This window comes from Calonectris borealis, chromosome 21 (assembly GCF_964195595.1).
Source record: "Calonectris borealis chromosome 21, bCalBor7.hap1.2, whole genome shotgun sequence".
NCBI lineage: Eukaryota > Metazoa > Chordata > Aves > Procellariiformes > Procellariidae > Calonectris > Calonectris borealis.
The window spans coordinates 9,621,696-9,643,768 of NC_134332.1; the positions used below are offsets into that span (position 1 = coordinate 9,621,696).

At 54.9% G+C, this 22,073-nt stretch overlaps 2 protein-coding genes across 2 annotated transcripts in view; one reads left to right on the plus strand and one right to left on the minus strand.

Annotated features, from left to right (window-relative positions):
• Positions 1–24: 24 nt before the first annotated feature.
• On the plus strand, positions 25–6,038 carry DNLZ (DNL-type zinc finger). Its single transcript, XM_075170733.1, has 4 exons — positions 25–201; positions 513–652; positions 1,327–4,957; positions 5,962–6,038. Exons 1-3 carry the CDS (start codon positions 25–27, stop codon positions 1,496–1,498), a joined length of 489 nt encoding a protein of 162 aa, XP_075026834.1. The 3' UTR covers positions 1,499–4,957; positions 5,962–6,038.
• Positions 6,039–7,013: 975 nt separating this feature from the next.
• GPSM1 (G protein signaling modulator 1) overlaps positions 7,014–22,073 on the minus strand; it is an 83,425-nt gene continuing 68,365 nt past the window's right edge. The window contains exons 12-14 of the mRNA XM_075170725.1: positions 13,070–13,229; positions 9,721–9,929; positions 7,014–9,281 (exon numbers count right to left, since the gene is read on the minus strand). Coding sequence (XP_075026826.1) covers positions 9,093–9,281; positions 9,721–9,929; positions 13,070–13,229 — 558 coding nt within the window. The 3' untranslated portion in view covers positions 7,014–9,092. The remainder of the gene's footprint in view (positions 9,282–9,720; positions 9,930–13,069; positions 13,230–22,073) is intronic.

The window sequence follows — 22,073 nt, forward strand, 5'->3', positions numbered from 1 at the left end:
CCTCCGCGCGCCTGCGCCAGCGCCATGCAGCGCGCGGCGCGGGCGTTGGTGGGGGCCCTGCTCCGCGCCGCGCCGCCATGGCGGAGCTGCCGCCCCCCGCCCGCCCCGCCGCCCCGCCGCCCGCCGCGCCGCCCGGCCTGCAGCGCCGCCGCCCCGGGGCAGCCGCGGGCCTCGCACTATCGCCTGGTGTACACCTGCAAGGTGGGCTGGGGCGGGCCGGGAGGGCGCTGCCGGGGCAGCGTGTGAGGGCCGGGGCGGCGGCGGGCGCTGCGGGCTGAGGTAGACGGCTCTTCCCAGAGAGAAGTCCCCTGTCCGGGGGTGGCGGGGGGGCCTGGTGCGTGGAGCGTGTTAGTACAAAGCTACACGGCATCGAAACGCGATCGAGCCGCCTTGCAGGCGTTAGAGGGAGGGGGAAAGAAACCTTTTAATCAGGTAAATAAAATGTTTTTCTCTTAAAAGGTCCAGAAGCTGCAGTTACCACGGTCATAAAGTCCATTTTGTTTGCTTCGTAGGTCTGCCAGACCCGATCAGCAAAAACAATTTCCAAGCTAGCCTACCATAACGGGGTGGTGATAGTGAAGTGTCCCGGCTGTGGGAATCACCACGTCATAGCGGATAACCTGGGATGGTTTTCCGATCTGGAAGGAAAGAGGTAGGTGCACAAGCAACGCTCTTGTTTAGCAAGGGAAAGGACTGCTGAGCCGTAACTGGATCCTCCCGAGCTGATACGTTATTTCTGTGATGCTTTGAAAATGTGGTTCAGAGAAAACCAAAGTTTTTGCTGGGTGTAATTCTGTTTCATCCAGTTTCTTAAAGCACACAAACTGAGCTTTATAATCTCCTCTAATTTGACCGTCGCTACCTAGGATCCAAGTAAATGGTGTAAAGCTGTAACAGAAGCTGTGTGATACACAGGCGTCCTTGCTGGTGCCAGCAGGTGAATTACAGCATGTGGGGTTCTCCTGTTCTCCCTCAGGCTTTATCAAATCACTGCTAGGTTTCCCTGGCTAAGCGTTTCAAATGTGTAGAGCCATCTGCTGCTGAATTTCAATGATTTCTAACTCCCTGAAATACCTTTAAAAATTTCTGTTTAGCTAATTTAATTGCTAAATTATTGATCCTAATGGATGAAAATAGTCCCAGAAGGTTTGCGTGGTTTTATCTGCTTCCCAAATTCTTTATGGAGAAATACCATGGTAATGCTCATGTGTGATTCACTGCGTAGCGTTAATCCTGAGAGCAAAGCGTGAGAGAGCGAGCCTGCGCTTGACTCTTAGGTCCGGCCTTTGCTGCGGTGTCACTGTTGGTTTTCAAATTGCTGTTAAGGAATATCGAGGAAATCCTGGCAGCCAAAGGGGAGAAGGTGAGACGTGTGGCTGGTGAGGAAGCCTTGGAACTGCTTCTGGAAAGCTCAGCAGATACCGGGTCTCAAGGTCAGCCCACGGAGGGAGAAAGCGGGGAAGCTCCCCCAGAGACTGGCGGCAAGGGACAGACCTGATGAATGGGATTTGTGTCGTTCTGCTGATGGCAAGAGAGACTCTTAACCTTTATTCCCTGATTTCCATGGGAAATTTCTGTGTTTAAAATAAACTCGGGCATTTGTCTTTCTCTGTTCTGTGCCTTTGTCTTGCATAGTTTTGCCTTTGATCAAGCTAATGTTTTTAGAGATGGAGCGTGGATATTTTTCCTGGTACTTGTTTTGCTGACTTTTAGGCGGGTCTCAGTGCTTCAGCAGTGGCAGGAGCCCTGCTTTGTTCTCTGCTGAGAAGGGAGCCAGTAATTCTTTGTCCGTGTGCTTTGGCCTAGGGAGGTGCAGCTGTAGCCGGAGGCTTTAGCGATGTCTCCTGGCCTGCCCAGGTGTTGCTTGTCAGCAGCTGCTTGCAGAGCTGGTGGAGGTGCGTCCCATGGCAGAGCAGCTGAGCAGAAGAGGCAGTTGATACCACCTGAGGAGATGTGCCCCACCCTGCCTGAGTCTGCGAAGCCCAAACGAGCCTGCAGGAGGGTCGGATCACCAGCTCTTACTGCAGTCATGTGCTGCTTTTTTCTTTCCCTTGCCATCTTCCAGAGTTTCGCTTCTGTGCCTCTCGCATCAGGGCTGAAAGTCTTCTGTATTTGTGGGTTATGGTGTGAGCCACCCTGTGGGAGCGTCAGCCCTCGCGCTCGGGAATCCCATTCGGGGCGATGAGTCGGCGAGCAGCTCCCCAGCGTTGGGGTTACGCAACTTCCACGTTGGTGAGGGGGAGGATGGGCGTGAAGGCAAAATTAATACTTGTGAAGCATGTTGGAGATAAGTAGAGCACCTAGAAAGTTGTCTTAGAGTTACTTGGCAGATATTGAGGTGCTTATTAACAGCTACTGCTGCATGTTAAGATCAGTTAGAAGAAAAAATAATAATTTAATAAATTACAAATGTAGGTGTTTACCAGCATATAACATTCAGTGATGAATCAGGCAGTGAGGTGATCATATTGCACTTTGTTAGGGCTTACTTCCTCTGCCCGCATGAAAGTTTAACTTCTCTTGAGGTCCATTAGCCTGAAGTACAGTGAAGTATCTGCTTTCTTAAGGTTTTAAACCTGCAATCAGAATCATAGAATCATAGAATCATTAAGGTCAGAAGAGACCTCTGGAGGTTTCTAGTCCAACCCCCTTGTTCAGAGGAGGATGCTCAGGGTCTTGTCTTGAATATCTCTGAGGATGGAGATCCCACAACCTCTTTGGACTCCATTCTGGTATTTGACCAATCCCATAGTGAAAAAAAACCCACCACCTAACTAAAATTTCCCGTGTTTTAGCTTGCACCCATTACCTTCTTTCCAAACACGTGCATTTCTGAGGAGAGCCTGTCTCTCTGTTCTCTACGCCCTCTCATTAGCGAGCTATGAAAGCAGTAAAATCCCTCTTAGCCTTTGTCTCTCTGGGCTGAACAAACCCAGTTCTTGCAGCCAAGCATGTCCAGGTGCTCGTGGTCCTTAACCAGCCAAGTGTTCCCTGGGGGCATTGCATGTATTAATAAGTATTAATGACTTTACTTCATTCATCTGAAACGTTCATAATAATTTTATACGTGTTATAAGCATGGATCAGAGTGACAGAAAAGTAGTCATGTTCTCCTGCTGGTACGTAAGTTCAGGGTGATGAAACGGTGTTGAGGGGCAGCAGCTTCATCAGCCGGCTTGTGCGTGTTCAGGTCCCAGTGAAATACAGCGCGCTCTGAGACAACTAGATGCTAGAGTAATCCACATATTAATTAAGAAACAGGAGTCTTGCATCTGGGAACGTTGCTTCGTGCTCACTGGGTTGTGAGTTGCTGGCACGTATTAGCACTCTGCTGGAAGAGTGGTTATTTTGTTACCTTTTACCTGAAAATCAGCATTCTGCTTCCATTGCACAAATGCCTTTAATGGGGTGGAACAGAGTTGCAGGATCCGCATTGCCTCGGAAACAGTTAATTTACAACCTGACTTTTTTATACTGTTTTCCTTACCTTTCTTACCTGTTACTGTGCTCCAGCTACAGAAAGGTGGTGCTAGTTTTGCTGCGTTACAGTAAAAACTGTAGCAAAGTCTGTCCATGTTGGCTGTTACTAGATTTTAGTGTTTCCTCGGTCCAGCGTCCTCTGGCACTAGGCGCTCTGGAGGCTCTGCAGCACCCAGAGCTGAGGGTGGAGGGTGGTGTGTTTTTTGCTGCTGCTCTGAAGGTTCAGGCCAACATCGTGAACAGAACAGGAGGCAGCAGATTACAGGGAGCGGGCAAATCTTCAGGGCGAGGCGCTGGTGCGGAGCGCAGAGAGCTCGCTGCTCACCGTTGCCTGTGAAAGGCCTGCAGCAGGCAGGGTGCGTATGGCGTGCAGCACCAAGCGCTGAGGCTGCAGTATGCAGCAGCGCAGGAAATCGGTGCTTCTCATGACAAAACATTCTGGGGCTTTCAGCTGGAAGGGGAGAGGGTTGCAGTTATGTGAGGGAATTTGCATATGATACAGGAGGTTTTGCTGCTAATACATTGCAGGTAAAAAAAGAATTTTGTGTTCCCTTTTGAAGTGGGTTTTTCTGAAAAATGTTGTGTCACAGGGAAGTGTGTCTGTTCTTGAAAGAGGACAGAGGTGAGCACGCTTTGTCTAGGAGGAGCCCAGCAGACCTTGCTTTAGCTAAAGACAAGGGAGTGGGAAGAAGAGGAGCAGCCTTTCTCCTGAACTGGAGGGGTGTCAAGATGGGCAAAAAGTGACGTGAAGGCCTGGTGCAGCAGAGCAGAGGAGAGCGACTGAAGGTGCAGCCGACCAGGGTAAGTCTTTGCGGCACAGAGGAGAGGTGGCGATTTCAAGGGGGGGCAAAGTAGCGTTCACAGTGTGGGCGGCAAACGTAAAGCCGTTTGCACGTTCCTTGAAGCATTTCGCTGTGGCTGTTAAGGCATGGATCCTATTCCTGAATCCTGTCCCGTGAGAGCTTTTCTGCAAAATGGCAAATACTTTGCCTCTTGTTTTCTGCCTCTTTGAGCAAATCCTCCTTTTGTAATGCAGCCAGATTCCAGAGTTAATCCGGCCGTTCTGGGACTCTGATGGGTCACCTCTGTTGGCGGCAGGGGTTACTGGTGTTCTGGCCCACGCTCAGCAGGAAGGCAGTGGTGTTCGGTGGTCGAGGTGGGGCCCTGTGGGAAGCGAGTGGTGACGGGACTTGCTGAGGGAAGGCCTTTGCGCAGGCCCAAACAAGAGGGAGGCTGGGGGTGCCGAGGCTCGTTTGCTGGGGCTACCAGGCATAACCCCCCGCTGCTTTTTGTTAGCAGTGTACATGAATGTGTTGTGTGTGCTGCACGGGACTGTGCTTCCTGCTGCCTTACACAGAGGTGGCAGTTCTACAGCCCACCACGCTTGGGTGTGCTGCGGAGGGCTCAGCGGTACGAGGAGCCACTTGGGAGCCTCTCCAGGGGATTTGCCTGCCTCACTGAAGTGGCGACTGGGCAGGTATGTTCCTTTTCCAGTAGCACCAGTGCAGGCAGTGAGGAGGGGCTGTGAAATGAATCACTGCTTTTTTTGTGCTGCTTGCATAGGTGGGTTCTGGGCCTCCAGGTCCTACTGTAGTGCAGGCAAAGAGGCATGGCGAGGGTAAGCGAGCCCTCTGCTCAAAACCCTGCGTGCATGTGTCTGTGCTGTGTCCCTGGGCTGGGATATTCAGTGCAGATATGGCCCCGCCTTACCGCAAAGCTGTGCAGGAGTTAACTTAGCCCATGGCTGTGTCCTGGCTTAGCGGGGTCCCAGGAGATTGCTATGGAGAGCTGCCGAAAGCTGCCCCAACTCCAGACTGAAATTTACAGTGCCTGGGTGCTCTGGGCCGGCGTACCCCTTCCCTGCAGGCAGAGAGCCTTTCCAGGCAGATGAAGATCAATGGTGGCTGGAGCAGTAACAGCCAGAGGCTCTGAGGAGGGCGTGAGGTAAGTGTGGAGACTCAACCCTGATGTGACTTGGCCGATGAGCAATACAAAAAAATCCCCACATCAGCCCTGTCTCGCAAGTGCCTCTCAGGGCATGTGTACAGCTGAGTAGGAGAGATCAGCATCTTGTTTCTGCTGGTTTTTTTTTTGAGTTCCTCTTCACCTCCAGACCTGCACCGGGGACAGCACCCTGCGCTGTAGTAACTCGCACTTTACAGCTGCTGCAGCAGTGCTCCGCAATCCAAAGCTGAACAGTGAGTCGGTCCGCGTTAGCTCTGCACAGGCCCTGGCAATCCCACATCTCTCCGGCGGGTGTCAGCATCAGAGAGCTGTTCCCTATGTGGGACCAAGCTCTGCTGGCCTGGGTGGCTTGGCAGAGTGGGAGAGGGAAGGGTTAGCGCCGGACACTGGCACACTGCTGTCTCTGCTTACTGCAGGGTAGAGCAGGGCAGCAACCATTGCAGGCTGTGAGCTGCTGTGGCGATTCAGTTGTAGCCACTGCCTCCTGCTCACAGGGGCTGTCTTTCTGTTTCATAGGTGCTCTGAGAGAGAGAACATTTACTGGAGAGCATGTGCTCCCTTCCCCAGCTGCTAAGGACAGAGAGAGACCGCAGGTGAGACCCCATCACTCACTCACACGGATTTAATCTGTTCCTGGGAATCTAAGCCGCTATCCTTTGCGTACCTGGGGGCATAGTTCTGTCCCCAAGTCACACATAGAGACTTCTAGCACAGAGCTTCTTGTGCCCAGGCAGCGAGAGGCGTGAGAATGCCTGATGAGAACGAGATGGTGGGTCTTCATTAGTCTTTGATCAGGACTGGCAGGGGCCAGCACAAGTTAGCCAGGCGTGGGAAGACCAGCTGTGACTTGGCTTTATTCTCACAGGGCTCGGGATCCAAAATCTGCTGCTCTCAGGCCCACCTTCTAGTGAAGTCTAATGGCCTGCTCACGCCTGCTGCGTTGGAATGAGCTAGTGCTGCTGCCTGCTGCTTTGTGAGTATCTTCACTAGGCTTGATGCCAGGGCTTTGCGCGGCACTCGCTGCCCTTTTCCTCTGGTAGCTGCCGCCAGGGAAACAAGACAAGCTTTTGGGCCAGGCGCCGAGAAGGCACTGAGACAGGGCAGAGCCGGAGCCCCCAGGCAGGGCCTGAAAGGAAAGGCTCGGCCACGTTCCTAGAGCAGGGCTCAAGATGACTGAGAAAAGCCAGCCTTTTCTCGGCCACTGCAGGGCTGCTTGTCTGCCCTGTCGTCCTGGTAACTCCTGGGCTTGGGCCGCTGCCCTGGGCAGGGAACGCTCAGGGCTTTGTGTCTCCCTCCACAGCCACGCAGTCAGATAGATGCTGTGCATTTAAGGCAGGCAGCAGGCAGAGCTGGGGATAGTGGCTGCTGCTTAAGAGACCCGTGTGCTCTTAATATAAAGGGATGTGTAGGTGGGTGCATACACCCTTTTCTTAACACTTACACATGGTGGTGTCTGCCACAAGAGACTACCACCCACCCCCAACCCCATCCCGAAGGGCCAGCATTAGCTCTGCTGTCAGCAAAGCAGGCAGGCTGGCCAAGAAATAATGGAAATGAATTTTTGTCACTGAAGCTTAGACACAAATATTTATTAAGCACAACCCCCCTTCCCCTTGAGCTGTATTCATTTCTAATATATTAATTCATTTGGCAGATTATTTTTTAGAAAAAAAAGTACCTGTGGGTTGGAAATTCCCCATTAAAATGACATTAGCAAATGCACATGTAAAAAATAAATAAGCTCATACATTCAAGTATATGGCAAATAATTAACACCTCTGAAAGCTTAATGGTCAGATTCCAGTTCACCACCTGGCTGAGAGCTGCACAGGCCCGAGCCTGCAGCCGGTCGAGTCATCTTCATCTTCAATGTTTTCCTCCTCTTTACAAATGCAAGCTGGGTCAGTATGTAGGTGGCTGGGCAGGTCCTCCTATCCCTTCTCCAGAGCTCCGTGCAGCCCCAGGAAGGAGGCCACGCCTCGGCCAAGCAGTCCATGCAGCAGCGTAGCAGGTGAGTGCTCCCTGGTAGCAGGTAAAATGCAGCTACCCCTCCACACGGTCAGTGCAGGCAGGTTAAATGCCCGATGAGCATCATCACTGGTCTAAAAATCTTACTGCTGGTTGGAAATGTTTCCATCAAATGCATTTCAAATAGAAAGTGCTGATTTGTTCTCTATAGGAACATACCTGCTTTGGCAGAACTCATTACTGGAGTTCCTGAAGTCCAAGATAGCCTATCTGGTCAAGCAAAGAAAAAATACTCCACCTCTTGAAGTTAGATCCCTGCTCCCTCCTCCCTGGGCTTGCTTTTCCAGCTGTTCCAAAAGGGTAAGGAATGAAAGTAAATATAGACCCTTGCGCTTGTGTGTGGGGTGGAATTGACTTCCCAGCTAACACCCCAGTCTGGAGCTCTCACGAGGTTCCATTTTTTGGAGACAGGTTGGGCAAAACAGGGGTGCCTCGCCGAGAGCGGCTCTGCCGGGGCCTGCAGGGAGAGGGAGAAGCTCCGCACTGGTCTTGGAAGAAACAAGGGGAGGGAAGGGCTATTATCCACGACTGCTGTTGCACACAGAAGGGAGGAGGGGATGGTTCTGCTTGCTCTCCTGACAAGCCATAGCCAGAAGACTTTGCTGGCTGTCAAAGCAGGTCATTGCCGAATGCAGGCTTCTGCCTCGGGTACACTCACCTGCGCAGAGGACAATCCTGCACGAGACTTCTGGCTCAGCAGCACCAGAAGCGATGAGTTGCCCAAGTTTGCCTGATGCTGAACAGAGAGACTTCCTTCCTCCCTTCCCAGGCACAGGCCCCTGTCTCGGGCCCGCAGTTCAGGCTCACAGCGGTTGCCTTTCAGGCTTTGTCCCAGGCTGAAGCTGGGCTTTGCTGCACAGCTCTTCTCTAGAGGTAACCAAATCCCACTAAAGCTCAGGGTGGGCAAGGCTTTGCTCCTGCTCAGGAGGTCCCAGTACAGCTCTGCAGAGGACTGCGGCAGGGGAAGCAGAGGGGGTGTCACAGGGCTCACTGCAGAGTCCTCAGCAAACCTAAAATAAACTTTAAGGTGTGGGGGACCATGACTGCAGCTGGGGCGGGGGTGAGGTTTAAGAGGACTGGTGTAGCCTCTGACTTGGGCTCATTTCCTCCTGTAGAAAGAACAAAGCTGAGCAGGACATTCCAGGGAAGGATCCAGAGCAGTTTGTGTCGCCTCGTGATGCAGGCAAGACAGGAGGACTTCAAAATGGAAAAGGTGCTCTTCCCTTCCCCCATTAAATTAAAAGTGGTGTGGAAATAAAAGACATAAAGGCTGGAGTTAATTGTCCTCTCTGCACTCCTCGTTTGGCTGACACCACAAGTTCCTGGATTTTTAGGTGATAAGCAAAGGGGCTGCCAAAGTCTTCTTCCCTCATGCTGTGCCCAGTGTTACAGTGGCCGTGTGTCCTAAAAAACCCCTTGTTTAAAAACAGTCCCCCATCTGTGGGCCTTCCTGTAACACTGCAACGCGACGGAGGTGCGGCTCCCCGCGTCCCTGGGGCAGCTCCTGGGAGAAGTCTGTGGTAGCGCAGGAGCGATCGGGTTTGAAACCACCTACACTTTTTTTCTTTTTAAAAAACAAAATGAAACCAAAACAACCCCCCCAAACCAAACCCCAGTTCTTAGCTGGAACCAGGCCTCTGCTGCTCCTCTCCTGCCTCCTCCTGGGCTGAGGCCAAATCTACCCGCTGCTCATCCATGCGTTTGGCCTGGACGCGCTGGATGAGGCTGAAGAAGTCTTCGTCCGGCATGGTGGGGCCACGGGGGATGGAGTCTGGTGGTGCACAGCGCTGGTCGTCTATCCTGGAGGACTGCACGGGCAGAAGAACAGGTTTTAGGACTAAGTACTGACAGGACAGTCCTGTCATGGAAGTAAAGGGCTGGGATCAGTGCCCAAGAGGTGTCCAGAGCACGCGCTCCCCATCCGGGGGCGCAGGGCAGCGGGACCAGCAGTGCTGCACCCCGCTGCGGGCTCCAGCATAAGGGAAGAGCAGTGACCCAGCCCAGGGCTGTAGGGACTGCGTGGAGGGTGGTTCTCCAGCCACCCTCTCGCTTGTAGAGCGCTGACAGCCCTTAGTACAGGGTAAAAAGAAGGACCTGGAGGCAAAGACAAGTATCTGCCTGGGTGCCCAGGGCGGTGCGTGAGGAGCTGCTGGCCACAGCCCCTCCCTGCAGGGCAGGTGGGATCAGGGGGTGGTGTTTGCCTGTGTCCCCGCTCCAGCTCGGCAGCCCACTTGGCCCTGCCAGTACCTGACACTTCATGAGCATGTTGAAGAACTCATCCCCAGGCTCCTGGGCCTCCCCCTCCACACGCAGGTGCCCCAGGTTGTTGTGTGTTATCCGGAGGCCTGGCAGGTTGCCCACGTTGGCACGCTGGTCATCCAGCCGTCTGCTCTGGGAGCTGGCGATGAGATCGAAGAATTCCTCCGTCTGCGGAGACGCCATTAAGGAGGACTGTGCTGTGAGCGGGGAAGAGGAGCACACCCCAGGGTCACAGCTCTGCCTGCTCATGCCTAAGCTTCAGCTCTGCTGTCTGCAGAAAGCCCAAATCCTTCTCATCACCAAACTGCTGTTCAACCACCCGGGCTGCAGCTGAGCCTTACACACTCGCCCCGAGGGACAGAGGCTTGCCGTACAGCGTGCTGGCTTCTCGCAACCACTTGCTCTCTTTTCTGAAGGCCGGTGCTATAGCACAGCCCTTGGTACCCGCCTCCCAGAAAGGCCTTGGGCTGCATCCCCGCAGTTGCCCTGCATGAAGAGCGCGCAGGACCGGCTGCAAGCAGCCTGCCCGCACACAGCTCCCAGCCCAGCAGCCAATGCCTTCAGCAGGACCCTCTGCCCCGCCTTCCCTATGGGAAGCAGAAAAGCTCTGGTTCAGCAGAGCTGCAGTTTCCATTTCCAGCTGGGGAGCAGCTCCCCCAAAAGCTGTGCACGCTGCCTCCAGCACGCTCCCTGGCCGACAAACTTCTTAAACGACACATTCAATTTATGGGGCTGGGCTGTGAAAACAGTACGGTACCCTCCAGAGCATGCCTCCCGCAACAAGCCTGCCATGGACACACAAACCCATCAGACAGCACAGGGGAAAGTAGGTGCCTTGGCAGGGTAAAGAGCAGAACCTCACGCACACATCTCCCGCTGCTGGACCTCCACGAGGGGCTCCCTGCTATTTACTGTGCTTTGGCCAACTCCTGGAGGACACCAAAGATGCCACCTCAGGCCAGAAGATCCAGTGCCCAGACATTAACCGCTGCCTGGGAGCGATCACTGTTGTTTCTAGCACAACTACAGGCAGCTTCCGCTGCTGCTTCCGCTCGGGTTTCCACCTCGAGCCAAGAGGCACCGCTGCGCAAGGGCCAACCCGCACCTCGCTCGGGGCACGGGGCTGGGCAGACACTGGCAATTGCAGGCGAGCGCAGAGTTCCTGAGCACTTGTGTGGCTCGGTGACGGGCACCCTGCTCGGTCCCGAGGGCTGGGTGTAACTACAGGTGGGTAATCAGCAAAGCCCAGGCCTGGCTAAGCCACTCACCTGGCGGCACGTCCTTCCCAGGCCCCCCAGAAGCCCGGCCTTTTTGGGACAGCTCAAGTAGAGGCGCTGCCAAGGTGAGCCCTGCAGATGCTCTGGCTGTCACGAGCTGCAGGACCTGCGTCACAGCACGCATAAGGAAAACACTCGTGGGGTCTGGTTCTTCTCATCACACAGAGCAGAGCGGAGCCAGCCTGGGCTCAGTCTGCCGGGAGGGTGCTGGCAGGAGCTGGTGGTGGGGGGTCCCAGTCCAGAACCTAAACTTACAATCTATACTCTGTAAACCCTTGGGGGGAGCATCCCATCCAGACACCCAACACGCCTGGTACTTTCTAGCCATGGGGGTGGAGCACTGGAGGAGCCGTCAGGCCCCGCACGGCCGGAGCGCAGTGTGACCCCAGCCTTGGCACGCCTGCTCCGGGCGGCATCGCATTGGCACCACCGAGGGGCTCACGCGGGGCAGAGCAACAACGGGACAAAGGGAGGATTTTCAAACACAGCAGACAAGCAATGCTGGGACCTCGGCAAAGCGAGCAAGTCAGCCCACAGGCCTGGAAACGCTTCTCGGGCAGCGCTCAATGGAAAGAGCCTGCTGGCTCCTGGCAGCTGAGGACAGTGAAACACTCCCAAACAACAGACACTGCACTCGGAACAGGGACAAGCAAAAGAAAACCGTAAGAAACCTGGCCCGATGGGTGTTACTGTCCCAGTGAGCACAAAGCACTTGAGCAGAGGGTGCCCTGAGCCTCCCGACACAACGTGCTCTTCTTAGAACCCCAGCTCGTGAAGTTGCAGAAACACGTAAAAATCTCATCGCTGATGTGAAGATGAGTTTCTTCCCCTTCAGCTCACAAAGAAACCTTGAAAATAACATGTCTGAAAGGCTCAGAGACCAAACGGAGAGCTGAACAGAACGTGTGCCTACTTGTACATTCTTTATAAAGCTTCGTATTTTAAACTCAGTCTCCTAAATTATACAGCTGTTACAGCCAAAGGCACTTCTGTATCAGAAATGTGTATCTTGAAAAAGCGATGCTCATTTCCACCCTATTTTTAGAAGATAAAAACCTGCTCACCTCACAGCCAACGTGCCTTCCTGCCACAGCCTGACCTTTTCCGCACTGCTCTGCTCTCACTGCCGCTTCAGCCCCTGCTCCTGGCACCTACTTCTCTGAGCAGTCCTGTGCTGCGGCTCTTGCCGCACTCAGAGGGATGTCAGGGGTCTCTCCTCTCCTGTTTGTAGTTCATGTTCATTTGGAAACCGATAAACAAATCCATGAGTTCAAATGAAGTGGTTTGAGCCCTTTGTGTTGGTGCTTAAGTGACCTGCACATTTTAGTGCTTCTCTCCAGCTTGGTTTAAACAAAGGCCCTCAACACCGTATCATAAAAAAAGACATGAAACTGAAGTGCAAACACAGACCTGACCTGCCTTTCCTGTCCCAGCTATTTGTCAGACAGCTTCCTCAATTTATCCCCGTTCTTCCTACGGGTGAGCTAGCTGTCTGCCTGCTGGAGCTTCCTACTGTTTATCCATCCTTCTGCTCTTACACAGCACCTATTGCCACAGCATCCAAGAACTGTACAAAATCCAGAAGTTTTTCCTCCATGGCAACGCTATGAGAAATACTGGCAACGCTTTAACCTGCCTGTGAAAGCCCTTCCCAGCCCTCTGCATGCCCCAGCTCTCCAGGCTCTTACAAGGCTCCCTCAGTAATGACCCATCAGCATCTCCCTCCTGGAGATGCTGGCAGAGGCAAAAGTCCTCGTGCCAACCAGGCCTTCAAAAGATCCGTACTGAAAAAATCCAAGTGTATTTTGCATTTCTCTTGCTAGTTTACTCTCCAAGCCTTAGTTCATATTCTCCAGCCTTTCCCTCAGCAACCATTTACATAAGAATGTTTCTTTCTTCCTTAAATAATGATGGAGATTGCCAAAGAACTGCTAAGTTCAGAGAGCTGAGGCTTGGGGAAAACATCACAAGATTCACAGTAAAACCACGGCAGCTGGCCACACCATGGGAGCAGCGTCACTCCCATGGTAATAGTGACTTATAAACGCATTGATGCTTACATATCCGTTCTTCCAGGGCAGGGACCGGTGTGGCAGCTGCCTCTGCAGCCTCTGATGGGCATTCTTCCAACGGGCAGCGCTGATCATCCATCCGGTTGCTCTGGAACTTGCTCAGCAGGTCAAAGAAGCATTCCTCATCCGAAGGGGTCCGATTGATTTTCTGGAAAGACAGTAAAATACAGAAGAAAGTCAGAACGCCCCCAAATAACTCCCCGTGTCCAATCGCTCCATCTGGCGTGGCCTCGGCAATGCGCCGTGCCCTCTCCTGCTCTGTTCAGAGGCTGGCTCCTGGCTGTGCCTGCGGCTTGCCAAGCTCCGCAGCCTGGAGCCTGCCAGGGGTCACTGCTACTTGGTCCCTCTGTACTCCTGGCTCTGAAATAACCTCTCTCTTTTTCTCTTGCCACCCTTCAGTGTGGGCGATCTAACACCATCCTCCTAGAGGAGGCCACAGGCAGAGCATCACAAAGGTCCCCTCTCCCACAGGGACCCCTGAGTGGGAACGGAGTGAAGAGCTGCTCTGCGACTTGTGCTCCATGAGAGGGGCATCCGTGGAGAGCTGTGGCCTCTCCAACAGGTCACTCGCGCTGTGGCCGGCCCCAGGGGCTCTGAGCACTTCCACAGCCCGAACCGGAGCCGGGCTCCTACCAGTGAGCAGATGAGCCCCGCGCAGAGCAGCCTCTGTTGCTGCAGAGCATCTTGAGCGCTCAGAACAAACTGGAGGCTGAAAGGCAAAGAGGGGAGGAAAGGGGACAGCAGTCATCCTGGCACAGCTCGGCGGGGAAGAGGAGCTCGTGGGCTGGCAAAGGGGTGGGCTCAGAGAGGGACCTCGGCTGGGAGCGCGAGGGACGAGGGGGAACCGTGCGGACGCCCTGGCTGAAGTGTGCCCAGCTGAGGCTCAGCTGAGCTCAGGCATGCCAGCACTCAGCCGTCCTTTCTAACCAGCTAAATTTAATCTTTGCAGGCCACTGCCCGTTGCACTCCCAATGCTTCCTTTCGGTGCTCCTGTGACCTCAGCACACCGCTTGTTGTAACAGTCACCGAGCTGCAAATGCCACAAAATTATAGTTCTTCAGGAAAACAGTTCTTGCACGAGAGGCCCAAATAAGCACCTTGCACTAGACAGCGATATATTTAAGTCGCACTGCAGAAGGCTTCGCGTTCAAGGCAGGCAGCCTTTCGAAAGTGCTGTGTTGTGTCCAGTTCTAGTGCAGAGGGGGACTGCGTGCCCCGTGCTGGGAGAGCAAACCCAGAGTCCTGCTCGGGAGCGGCCAGTGCAGTAGGAACAGCAGATCTTTCCGAGGAGCCACTCAGAATGGGATATAAAATTAGACAGCGATAAGAGAGGCATCTGCCAGGCTCAGGAAGGGTCCCTGCATCTGGTGGGACCAGATGCTGAAAATAATACCACAACAGAAACCAACCAAAAACTCCTACAGCTGGGTCTGCCTGTGCTGAGCTGTTTTCCAGCATGGGTTGGGGAAGGCCGGTCTGGGAAGGGGCACTGGGTCCCTCCTGGGGAGCAGCACGCTGCGCTGGAGAGATGGAGAGAGCACAGGGAGAGCTGGCCTGGAGCACCAGGCCTTTCAGCTGAGAAAGGGATCTCCTTGGCTGTTCATTAAGCAAAGCCCCTCTCCCAGCTCTGCCAGTGGCCATCCTGGGCGATCCGGGAGCCCTCCCTCTCCTACCATGTGCAGTGCCGATCCCAGCAAAGAGATCTTCACCAGGACAGAGGCATGCGAAGTCCTTCCAGGGAGGTCTGCAATGGGGAGAGACTTGTGCTGACAGGGTTAAAGACGCAAGTTGGATTCAGTAAATGAAGGAAAACAATTTTCCTGTATGCTAAGCGCAGCAGATGAGATGCACTCAGCTTCTATTTAGGGCAGCGTCAAAATTAGCAGCGGGCCAGAGAGGAACATTAGCAATGTGGGAGCTGATCGGGGAGGGGAAAAACCCCTCTCGCCTCTTTCCACGTGCTGATCCGCTAATGCAACAGCAGCTCAGACGGACCCTCTGAACCATCAACAGTTGCACCTTGGAAATCAAAGCTTGCTTGGGCTTGAACCGAGGATGAACTACATCTATCACAGCTCTGCTACGTTGGTTTGCATGACCCAAATTTCAGGCTAGAGGAGGAAGCCGGCTCATTCACACCAAACCTTCCTCTAGCTTCCCCGCAACTGCACAGAGTAAATCAGAGCAATCGCAGGTCCACAGGAGGTTTTGCCTTGCAGGGAGCAGCCGGGCAGCGCATTGGTCAGAGCCCCCAGCTCACGGCCTCCCCCCCACAGAGACCAGATGCCCCCTGAGAGCATCCTGCCAGGGACCCTGCAATTTCCCCTATCAGGATCTCTGCTCAAAACGTGCCCGCGAGAGGAAAGGATGCTCTGAATCAGGAGGAAGAGCAGCCGGTGCACGTGAAGTGTGGGACGGGGCTGGCTGCATGCCTGGGTACCTCCCGGTACGGTGGCACCCGGAGGGGCAAGGAGGCCAGTGCCCGCGGGCCAGCATTAGGGCTTGCACGTGCTGCGCCAGCCCGGGACGTGGGGTGCCGCGGGGCCCGCAGCAGCACCCGCTGACGCCAGGCTCCCTCCAGCACTGCCCCAGCCAAACCGCGCCCCAGGCCTGCACCCCTCTAATTAAAGTGCCCAAATATGACAAGCCACGAAACACTTGGCTCCCTCCACTCACAGTCTGCTCCTGGCCCCGAGGAATGAGCTGCAAGGGCAGATGGATGTGCAATCACACCCTGGGGTCCACCGTCTGCTACCGAGCTGTGCTTGCCCAGGGCTTGGCACATCTAGGATGGTCAGGAGTCTTCCCAAGAGCCAGGGCATCCCCTAATGGGGCTGAGCAACAGTCCTGCGATAGCACAGACACACAACAACCAGTCACCACGGGCCCAAGACCCAGAGCCCTAAATGGTTCCTGGGCAGCAGAGCTTTGGTTTCCAGCCCTGAGATCACTTCTCACCCCACGGCTGGTGTCCCTGCCTGGCCTCGTCACCCATCCTTCACGTCTAGCACCACAACTACACAAGTTCTGCCAACTGTTGTTTTCCTCCGGTCAGCCAGCCTCCATCACGGGCAAAGCGGCAAACCAACCCCTTTTGTGCTGGGCAGAGAGACCCGGGGCTTTTGCTGGCACCTGCGGACCAGGGGCTGCTGGCGCTGCAGAGATCACCCCCGGCCGGCGCAGCTTCGGCTGCAAACATGCTTACCCTCAGCACGGGCACAGAGACACACACATCTCTCCCCACGCGGGGACCAGGACGAGCGTGGAGCCTCTGCTCCTGCTCCCCGACCCCGGGCAGGACAGGGACAGCCACCATCTCAGGCAGGCAGAGGCCCCATACCTGGGGGACAAGCTTTGTTCCCATTTTCTGCAAGTGCTATTTCTACCTGGACGCTGCCGGCTCATCAGAGAACTGAGCAACCTGGCTAAGGACAGCTTGGGAGCAGGACTCACTCACCTGAAACAGGCCTCCCTCACTGGAAGGCATCCAGGCTTTTGCATACATTCATTTGCTGGTGGATGAGCTGTTTAACCTGCCAGGTTGGATCCAGGATGTGTAAAACACAGCTGAGGTGTTGGAAAGACAATGAACAGCAGCTGTGGAGCGTGATGGGGAGCCTGCTGCCGCTCTTCTCCCTGCAGCGATGCCACCCCAGGGAGCCCCTCTGCTCTTCAGGAGGGATTGGGGGAGCCCAGTGCTGGGGCTGCCCCAAGCCCCTGCCTCTCCCAGGCTGCAGGTCACTGCCCTGCGGAGCACAAATGCACCCTTTTTCCTCTCCGATAAACTCTCACTCATGCTAAATAAAACCTTTCACAGTCTCCAGCCGAGAAGGTCCTGGGCTGCCTGGCTCTGCCCCCTGGCACAGGAGTGCAGGGCACAGACCAGCATCTCATGGGGAAATCCCTCACGTTGGCTGCTCCGGATGCGCAGGTGAGGCCAAGGCTGAAGCGATCCCAAGCAAAGCAAAGTCGGAACAGACTCCTGTGCCTAAAACCCCTTGGCCCTTTTCACTCGGATTCAGGAAAGCCGTTAAACAAACGAAGAAGGCCTAATTGCAAGAACTAAACCACCTTCCAGCTCCCAATACTTGAAGCCACAGCCCACAAATGCCCTGCAGGGTTTCTGCCCTTGGACGCCGCTGCTCACCGGTGCCTCTGCAGCGAAGAGCCTTTCTCCGACACGTTCCCATTCCCGAGCCCCATCCCGGGATCAGCAGAGAATGTTTTAATTATTTCTGTGCTAGTTTCACATGGTGTTCCCATGCCTGAGGGCCCTGGGGAGCAGGACATGGTGCTCCTTGGCAGGCAGATGAGGGGGGTCCCTGTGCCCGGCCCCACACACACATCCCAGGCCAGAAGCCGTAAGTCTTTGGCCGGAGCAGGGCAATGCCGCTGGCACCGTGGCTTGGGCTTTCTGCTCCACAGCGCTGCTCCAGCTCCCAGGCAGCACCCTGTCCCCAGTCTCGCTTCGGCACCCGAGCAGCCCATACCCCCCGCCGGCCCCGGCTGCGCTCCCCCATCGCGCACCAGCACCTGCTGTCAGAAATACCCTCAACCGAACGGCTCTGGCGACGGCGGCTTCTCCCGCAGCTTCCTGCTGCCCCACAGGGTTTAACGTCAGCTCGGGCAGAGCCGGAGGGCTCCCTGGGAAGCAGCGGCAGCCAGGGCGGGATGCAGCTCTCTCCGCATTTGCTGCTGAGACCCACCAAAAGCCTGTCTGATCATGGCTGCGCAACAACACGCTCCCAGGTTGCTCTGGGACAGGGCTCCAGAGGCCCTCAAGAACCACAGCAGATGATTTCTGCGCTGGCAGAGCCATGGCACGTCCCCCAGCGATTCCTGCCGCTGCCGCATGCCAAAAGCACCTGCCGTACCACGCACGGGTGAAATGTCCCCTTCGAAGGGAGCGTCGCCCAGCAGACCAAACTGCAGACGCTCTCATGAGCTACCCAAAGGGCCAAACCTTGTTCCTCCGTCAGATCAGCTTCTCCTTTCACAGCCAGCGTCCCCACAGGCGCTGGCCTGCCTTTGGTCCCCCTCCTCTCCTCCAGGCTCAACTTCTTGCAGACCTGCCCCGCTGCAGCAAGGACTCATCAAGCTCGAGGACTGCTCACTCTGGCTTCGCCCAGCCCCCCGAGCGGGACGGCGCTGCCCTACCTGCAAGCAGGATGGACCCTGGCGGGTCTGGCACAGCGGATCCAGCTCAGGAGCTGCTGCTCGAAGGCAGTCTGGCTCTGGTGTGTGGGCCAGGTCAGGGACAAGGTGAGGACGGCAGCAGGTTCAGGGATAACGGCGCAGTTTTCACCGCTACTCCCACAGCAGCCCCTCAGAGAGCACTGCTTTGGCATTTAAACATATCCACCAACAATTCCTCCTCCTCACTTTATTTCAGTGAGGAGACAACCTGGAGGTGAAGTGACTTGACCACGTCCCGCAGTGGCAGAACTGGGACAGGACCCAGCGATCTGTCCCCAGGGCCAAGCTCTCGACTGCGGACGGTTCTTGGAAAAATTGTGTCCCTTGTTCCAACAGGCAGTTACCTGCCCAGAGCCTGGCAGATATTCATTCCAACACATCTACACCCACGTGCCATGCCTTATCTGCCTCTGCATCACAACTGCTTACCTACCCTCTTTTCAAGGCAGTCGACCCCAAAATCACCGGGCAGGAGCGGGGCTGGGGGGGTGCTGGTGACTGCCAGTGCTGGGAGCACTTTATCCTGGGCTGCCCCCGCTGCCTGCCAGTCCCCTGCACGTGGCTTTGCTTTACCCCCACACCACCCCAGCACCTCGCCCCAGAGGAAACTGCCGCGGGGGCCAGCACCGCTAGCATGGCCGCAACCCCAAACCCCCTCACCTCGCAGGTGCATCAGCCACTGAACTAACTTCCCCACCTCATCGCTTCACCTGGTGAAAGGCATCGGAGGGGAGGTTTTGAAAGAGCTTTCCAGAAGGTGAGGAGGGGCTGGAGGAGAGGCGTGGAAGGAAACCCCTGGCCAAAAGCCTCAGCCTGTTTTACCGAGAGGTGAAATGTCTGGAGCATCATCTCTGGGCTCGGGAGCGGGGCTCTCCCAGTCCCCGGCCACCAACAGCTCGGTGCTGGCTGGAGTCTCCACTCCTTGATGAGACCGTCATCTTCAGAGTCAGAAAAGCTGTTAAACTTGTCCAGTCTTTGCTGAGGACAGCACTTCCCTTTCCATACCAATCCTTAGTACTGCTGCCACACTCCCTCCGAAAGGCAGGGCTGGCCAGCAGACACCCGTCCTCCCCCAGTAAGCACGGCCAGGCGCAGAGAACCACCACCACACTCACCACGCTCTACTATAAGACATCGGCAGGCACCCAAGCAGTCTGTGCATTGCTTGCATCTATTTCCCAGAAAGTTGCAAAAATGTTAATAATAAAAAGTTCAAACTGAAGCTACCTGTAAACTTTAAAAAAACAAGCATACACAGGCAATATCCAAGCCCTGGCCCGAATAAATCTCTCTTCTGTATCTCTGTATCTACCTCCTTCTCTCACCCCCGATCTAGCCTCTCGTTTCAGAGGACAGAAGAGAAACACAAACAAAAACCGAGTTTTACTCACTGACCTCAGCAGCCAGCTCTTCCCCAGGCTCCAGCTTTTACATGTCCACGGGCAAGAACGACCTCACCTCGCAGGGCAGAGGCTGGCGATGCGGGGCTGCCACTTTGATGCTCTTTAGCTACTGCTAGCAGCCAGAGAGAGCTCTCCCCAGCTCCGCTCTCGCTGCCGGAGCAGAGATTTATGCGGAGCGCGCAGCCATGTGAAGAACGTCGCCAGCACCAATGACCCGCTGGGTGCGAGATGCAGCTTAAAGCGACAGCCCTGCTCGCCACGCTCCTCCCGGAGTGACCCCGTGCCCTTGCGCGAGGGGGTGGGCTCCAGCGAAGCGCTCCTCTCTCCCTCACCTCGCTGCCACGATCCCAGTGTTATTAGATGATGCTCTTAAACACACAGCGGAGCTATGTGAATATTTAGCTTCCCTTCCACCTCCTCACCTCCTACCCACCACACACACTTTACCTTAAAAATAGATTGGGATCAATTTTCCTGAACTACATCTGCAAACACACTCAGCTCTACAGGCACACGCACCACGACAGTAAATGCACGGTGCACATACAGACACAATATGATCACTCTGATTTAAAGCACCAAAATATTGAATGACCATTTTTAGCTCCCGATAGTCCTCCTGCTCCTCATATTATTAGATACGTGATTTTTTTTGTCCTATTGCAAAAGCCAAATATGCTCAGCCATAAGCATCTCTTAATTTAAACGTACCACTGTTTAAGAGAGAAATTTCTAATTGAGACAAGGTTTTAAACATAGAAAGATGGAAATGCTACGCAGCAGCCAAAGAGCTGTTCTTACCTCCCATGTATGAAATGTCAATATGAAATGTGGATTTGTGACTGTGAAATGGGTCACTGGAAAGAGAAGCAGCTTGCCAAAGACCACCTGGCAGGGCAGTGGCAAAGTGGGGACCGAGCCCCCTTGGCACTCTGGGCTCTCTGTCCACACTGTCCTCTTACACTTCATTCTCATCTTTCATTGCAAAAATAGGAAATTTCTTTATCCTGAACAAATGCAGCTCTGGGGGACTGCCTGTGCCTTTCCATACCAGTAATTTATTTCCAGGAGTCACACAGTAATTGGAAACGTGGAAACTGTGTGGGGCCTGAGGTCAGGACTCCTGGCTCGGTACCTGGCCCTGGCCCCCGCTCACTGCCAGGCAGCGTGCAGGGCACGGCGGGTCTCAGCCCCCAGCCCCCTCCCATCCCAAGAGGGGCTGTGAACCTCACTGGGCTCCGCAACGATCCTGGACCCAAGGGCAAGGCATCACGGATGCATAAAGCATCTCCAGAAGGAGAGCAGCAGGGCTGGGGCAGCCATGAACTGTGGGTCCGTCGGTGCCCACGAGGCCGATCTGGCTGACGGGGAGGGGTCAGGCTGTGCTCAAGGGCAAACACAAGCTCTGAAGCAGCAAGTGATAAAACGCCCTGTGCTGACGAGACAGAACCACCGCGGTGGGGACACTGCAGACATGCAAGATGGACCCCCGGGAGCACCACTGGTGCTGGCCAGGATCTGTCCTGTGGGGCAGCCCCATCTGTCATGTGCCAGGAGAAGTCCACTCTCCATCACACAGGACCTTGCAAAATCCTAGCATCGGGACAGAGCGGGCAAAAGGCAATTACTCTGCACCTATTTTGTTCTGGTGCCACAGGCTATGGAAGGCAAGAGACAATTGGGAATCGGCCTCAAACTAAGCTGCTGCCTGGGGAGCTCACATACTAAACTTCAATTTAGTTTGAGATTTGATTTTTAAAATTGCTACAGCAACTGAGGAGGTAAAGAAGGAGCAAGGAAGGGCAAGAGGCAGGGCACAGCCGACCTGCCTGCTGTCACGCTTGGTGCAGGGGCACAGACGCTGCCGCAGCTTGTGTGAGCTGAACGTCTGTGCTGCGGCCGCCATTTCCCCGCTGCCACACTGCTGGGGGGCTGAGTTAAGGGGATATCAAGGGGTAGAAGGGATACTAAGGGTATACTAAGGGTAGGAGGGGAACGAACCAGAACTGAGACTCTGCCCCTTATCTGAAGAGCTGAGTCGACTTGGGACAGCTACAAAAGGGGGCATGTGAAGCTGGTATTGAGGGTGAAATGCAGAAGACAGGTATAATACAGGAACAGAGCCCACACACAAGAGATCGGTGCTTGGAACAGCAAGAGGAAACGACTTTTTGCATCTGGGTTTAGGATGCAGCAAAGGAGAGCGAGTGAGACATCCGTGATCTGCAGAGACACCACCTGCGACTTCAGGTTCCAGCTCTCACACCAGGGAGCTGCGAGTGTGCGCCCGAGCGTGCCCTCGGCACACGTGTGCCCTTCAGCGTGCTTTGCAAACCGCACAGCCACAGCCCCTGGTGCAGCCCATACACACACTGCTCAAACACAAGACGTGC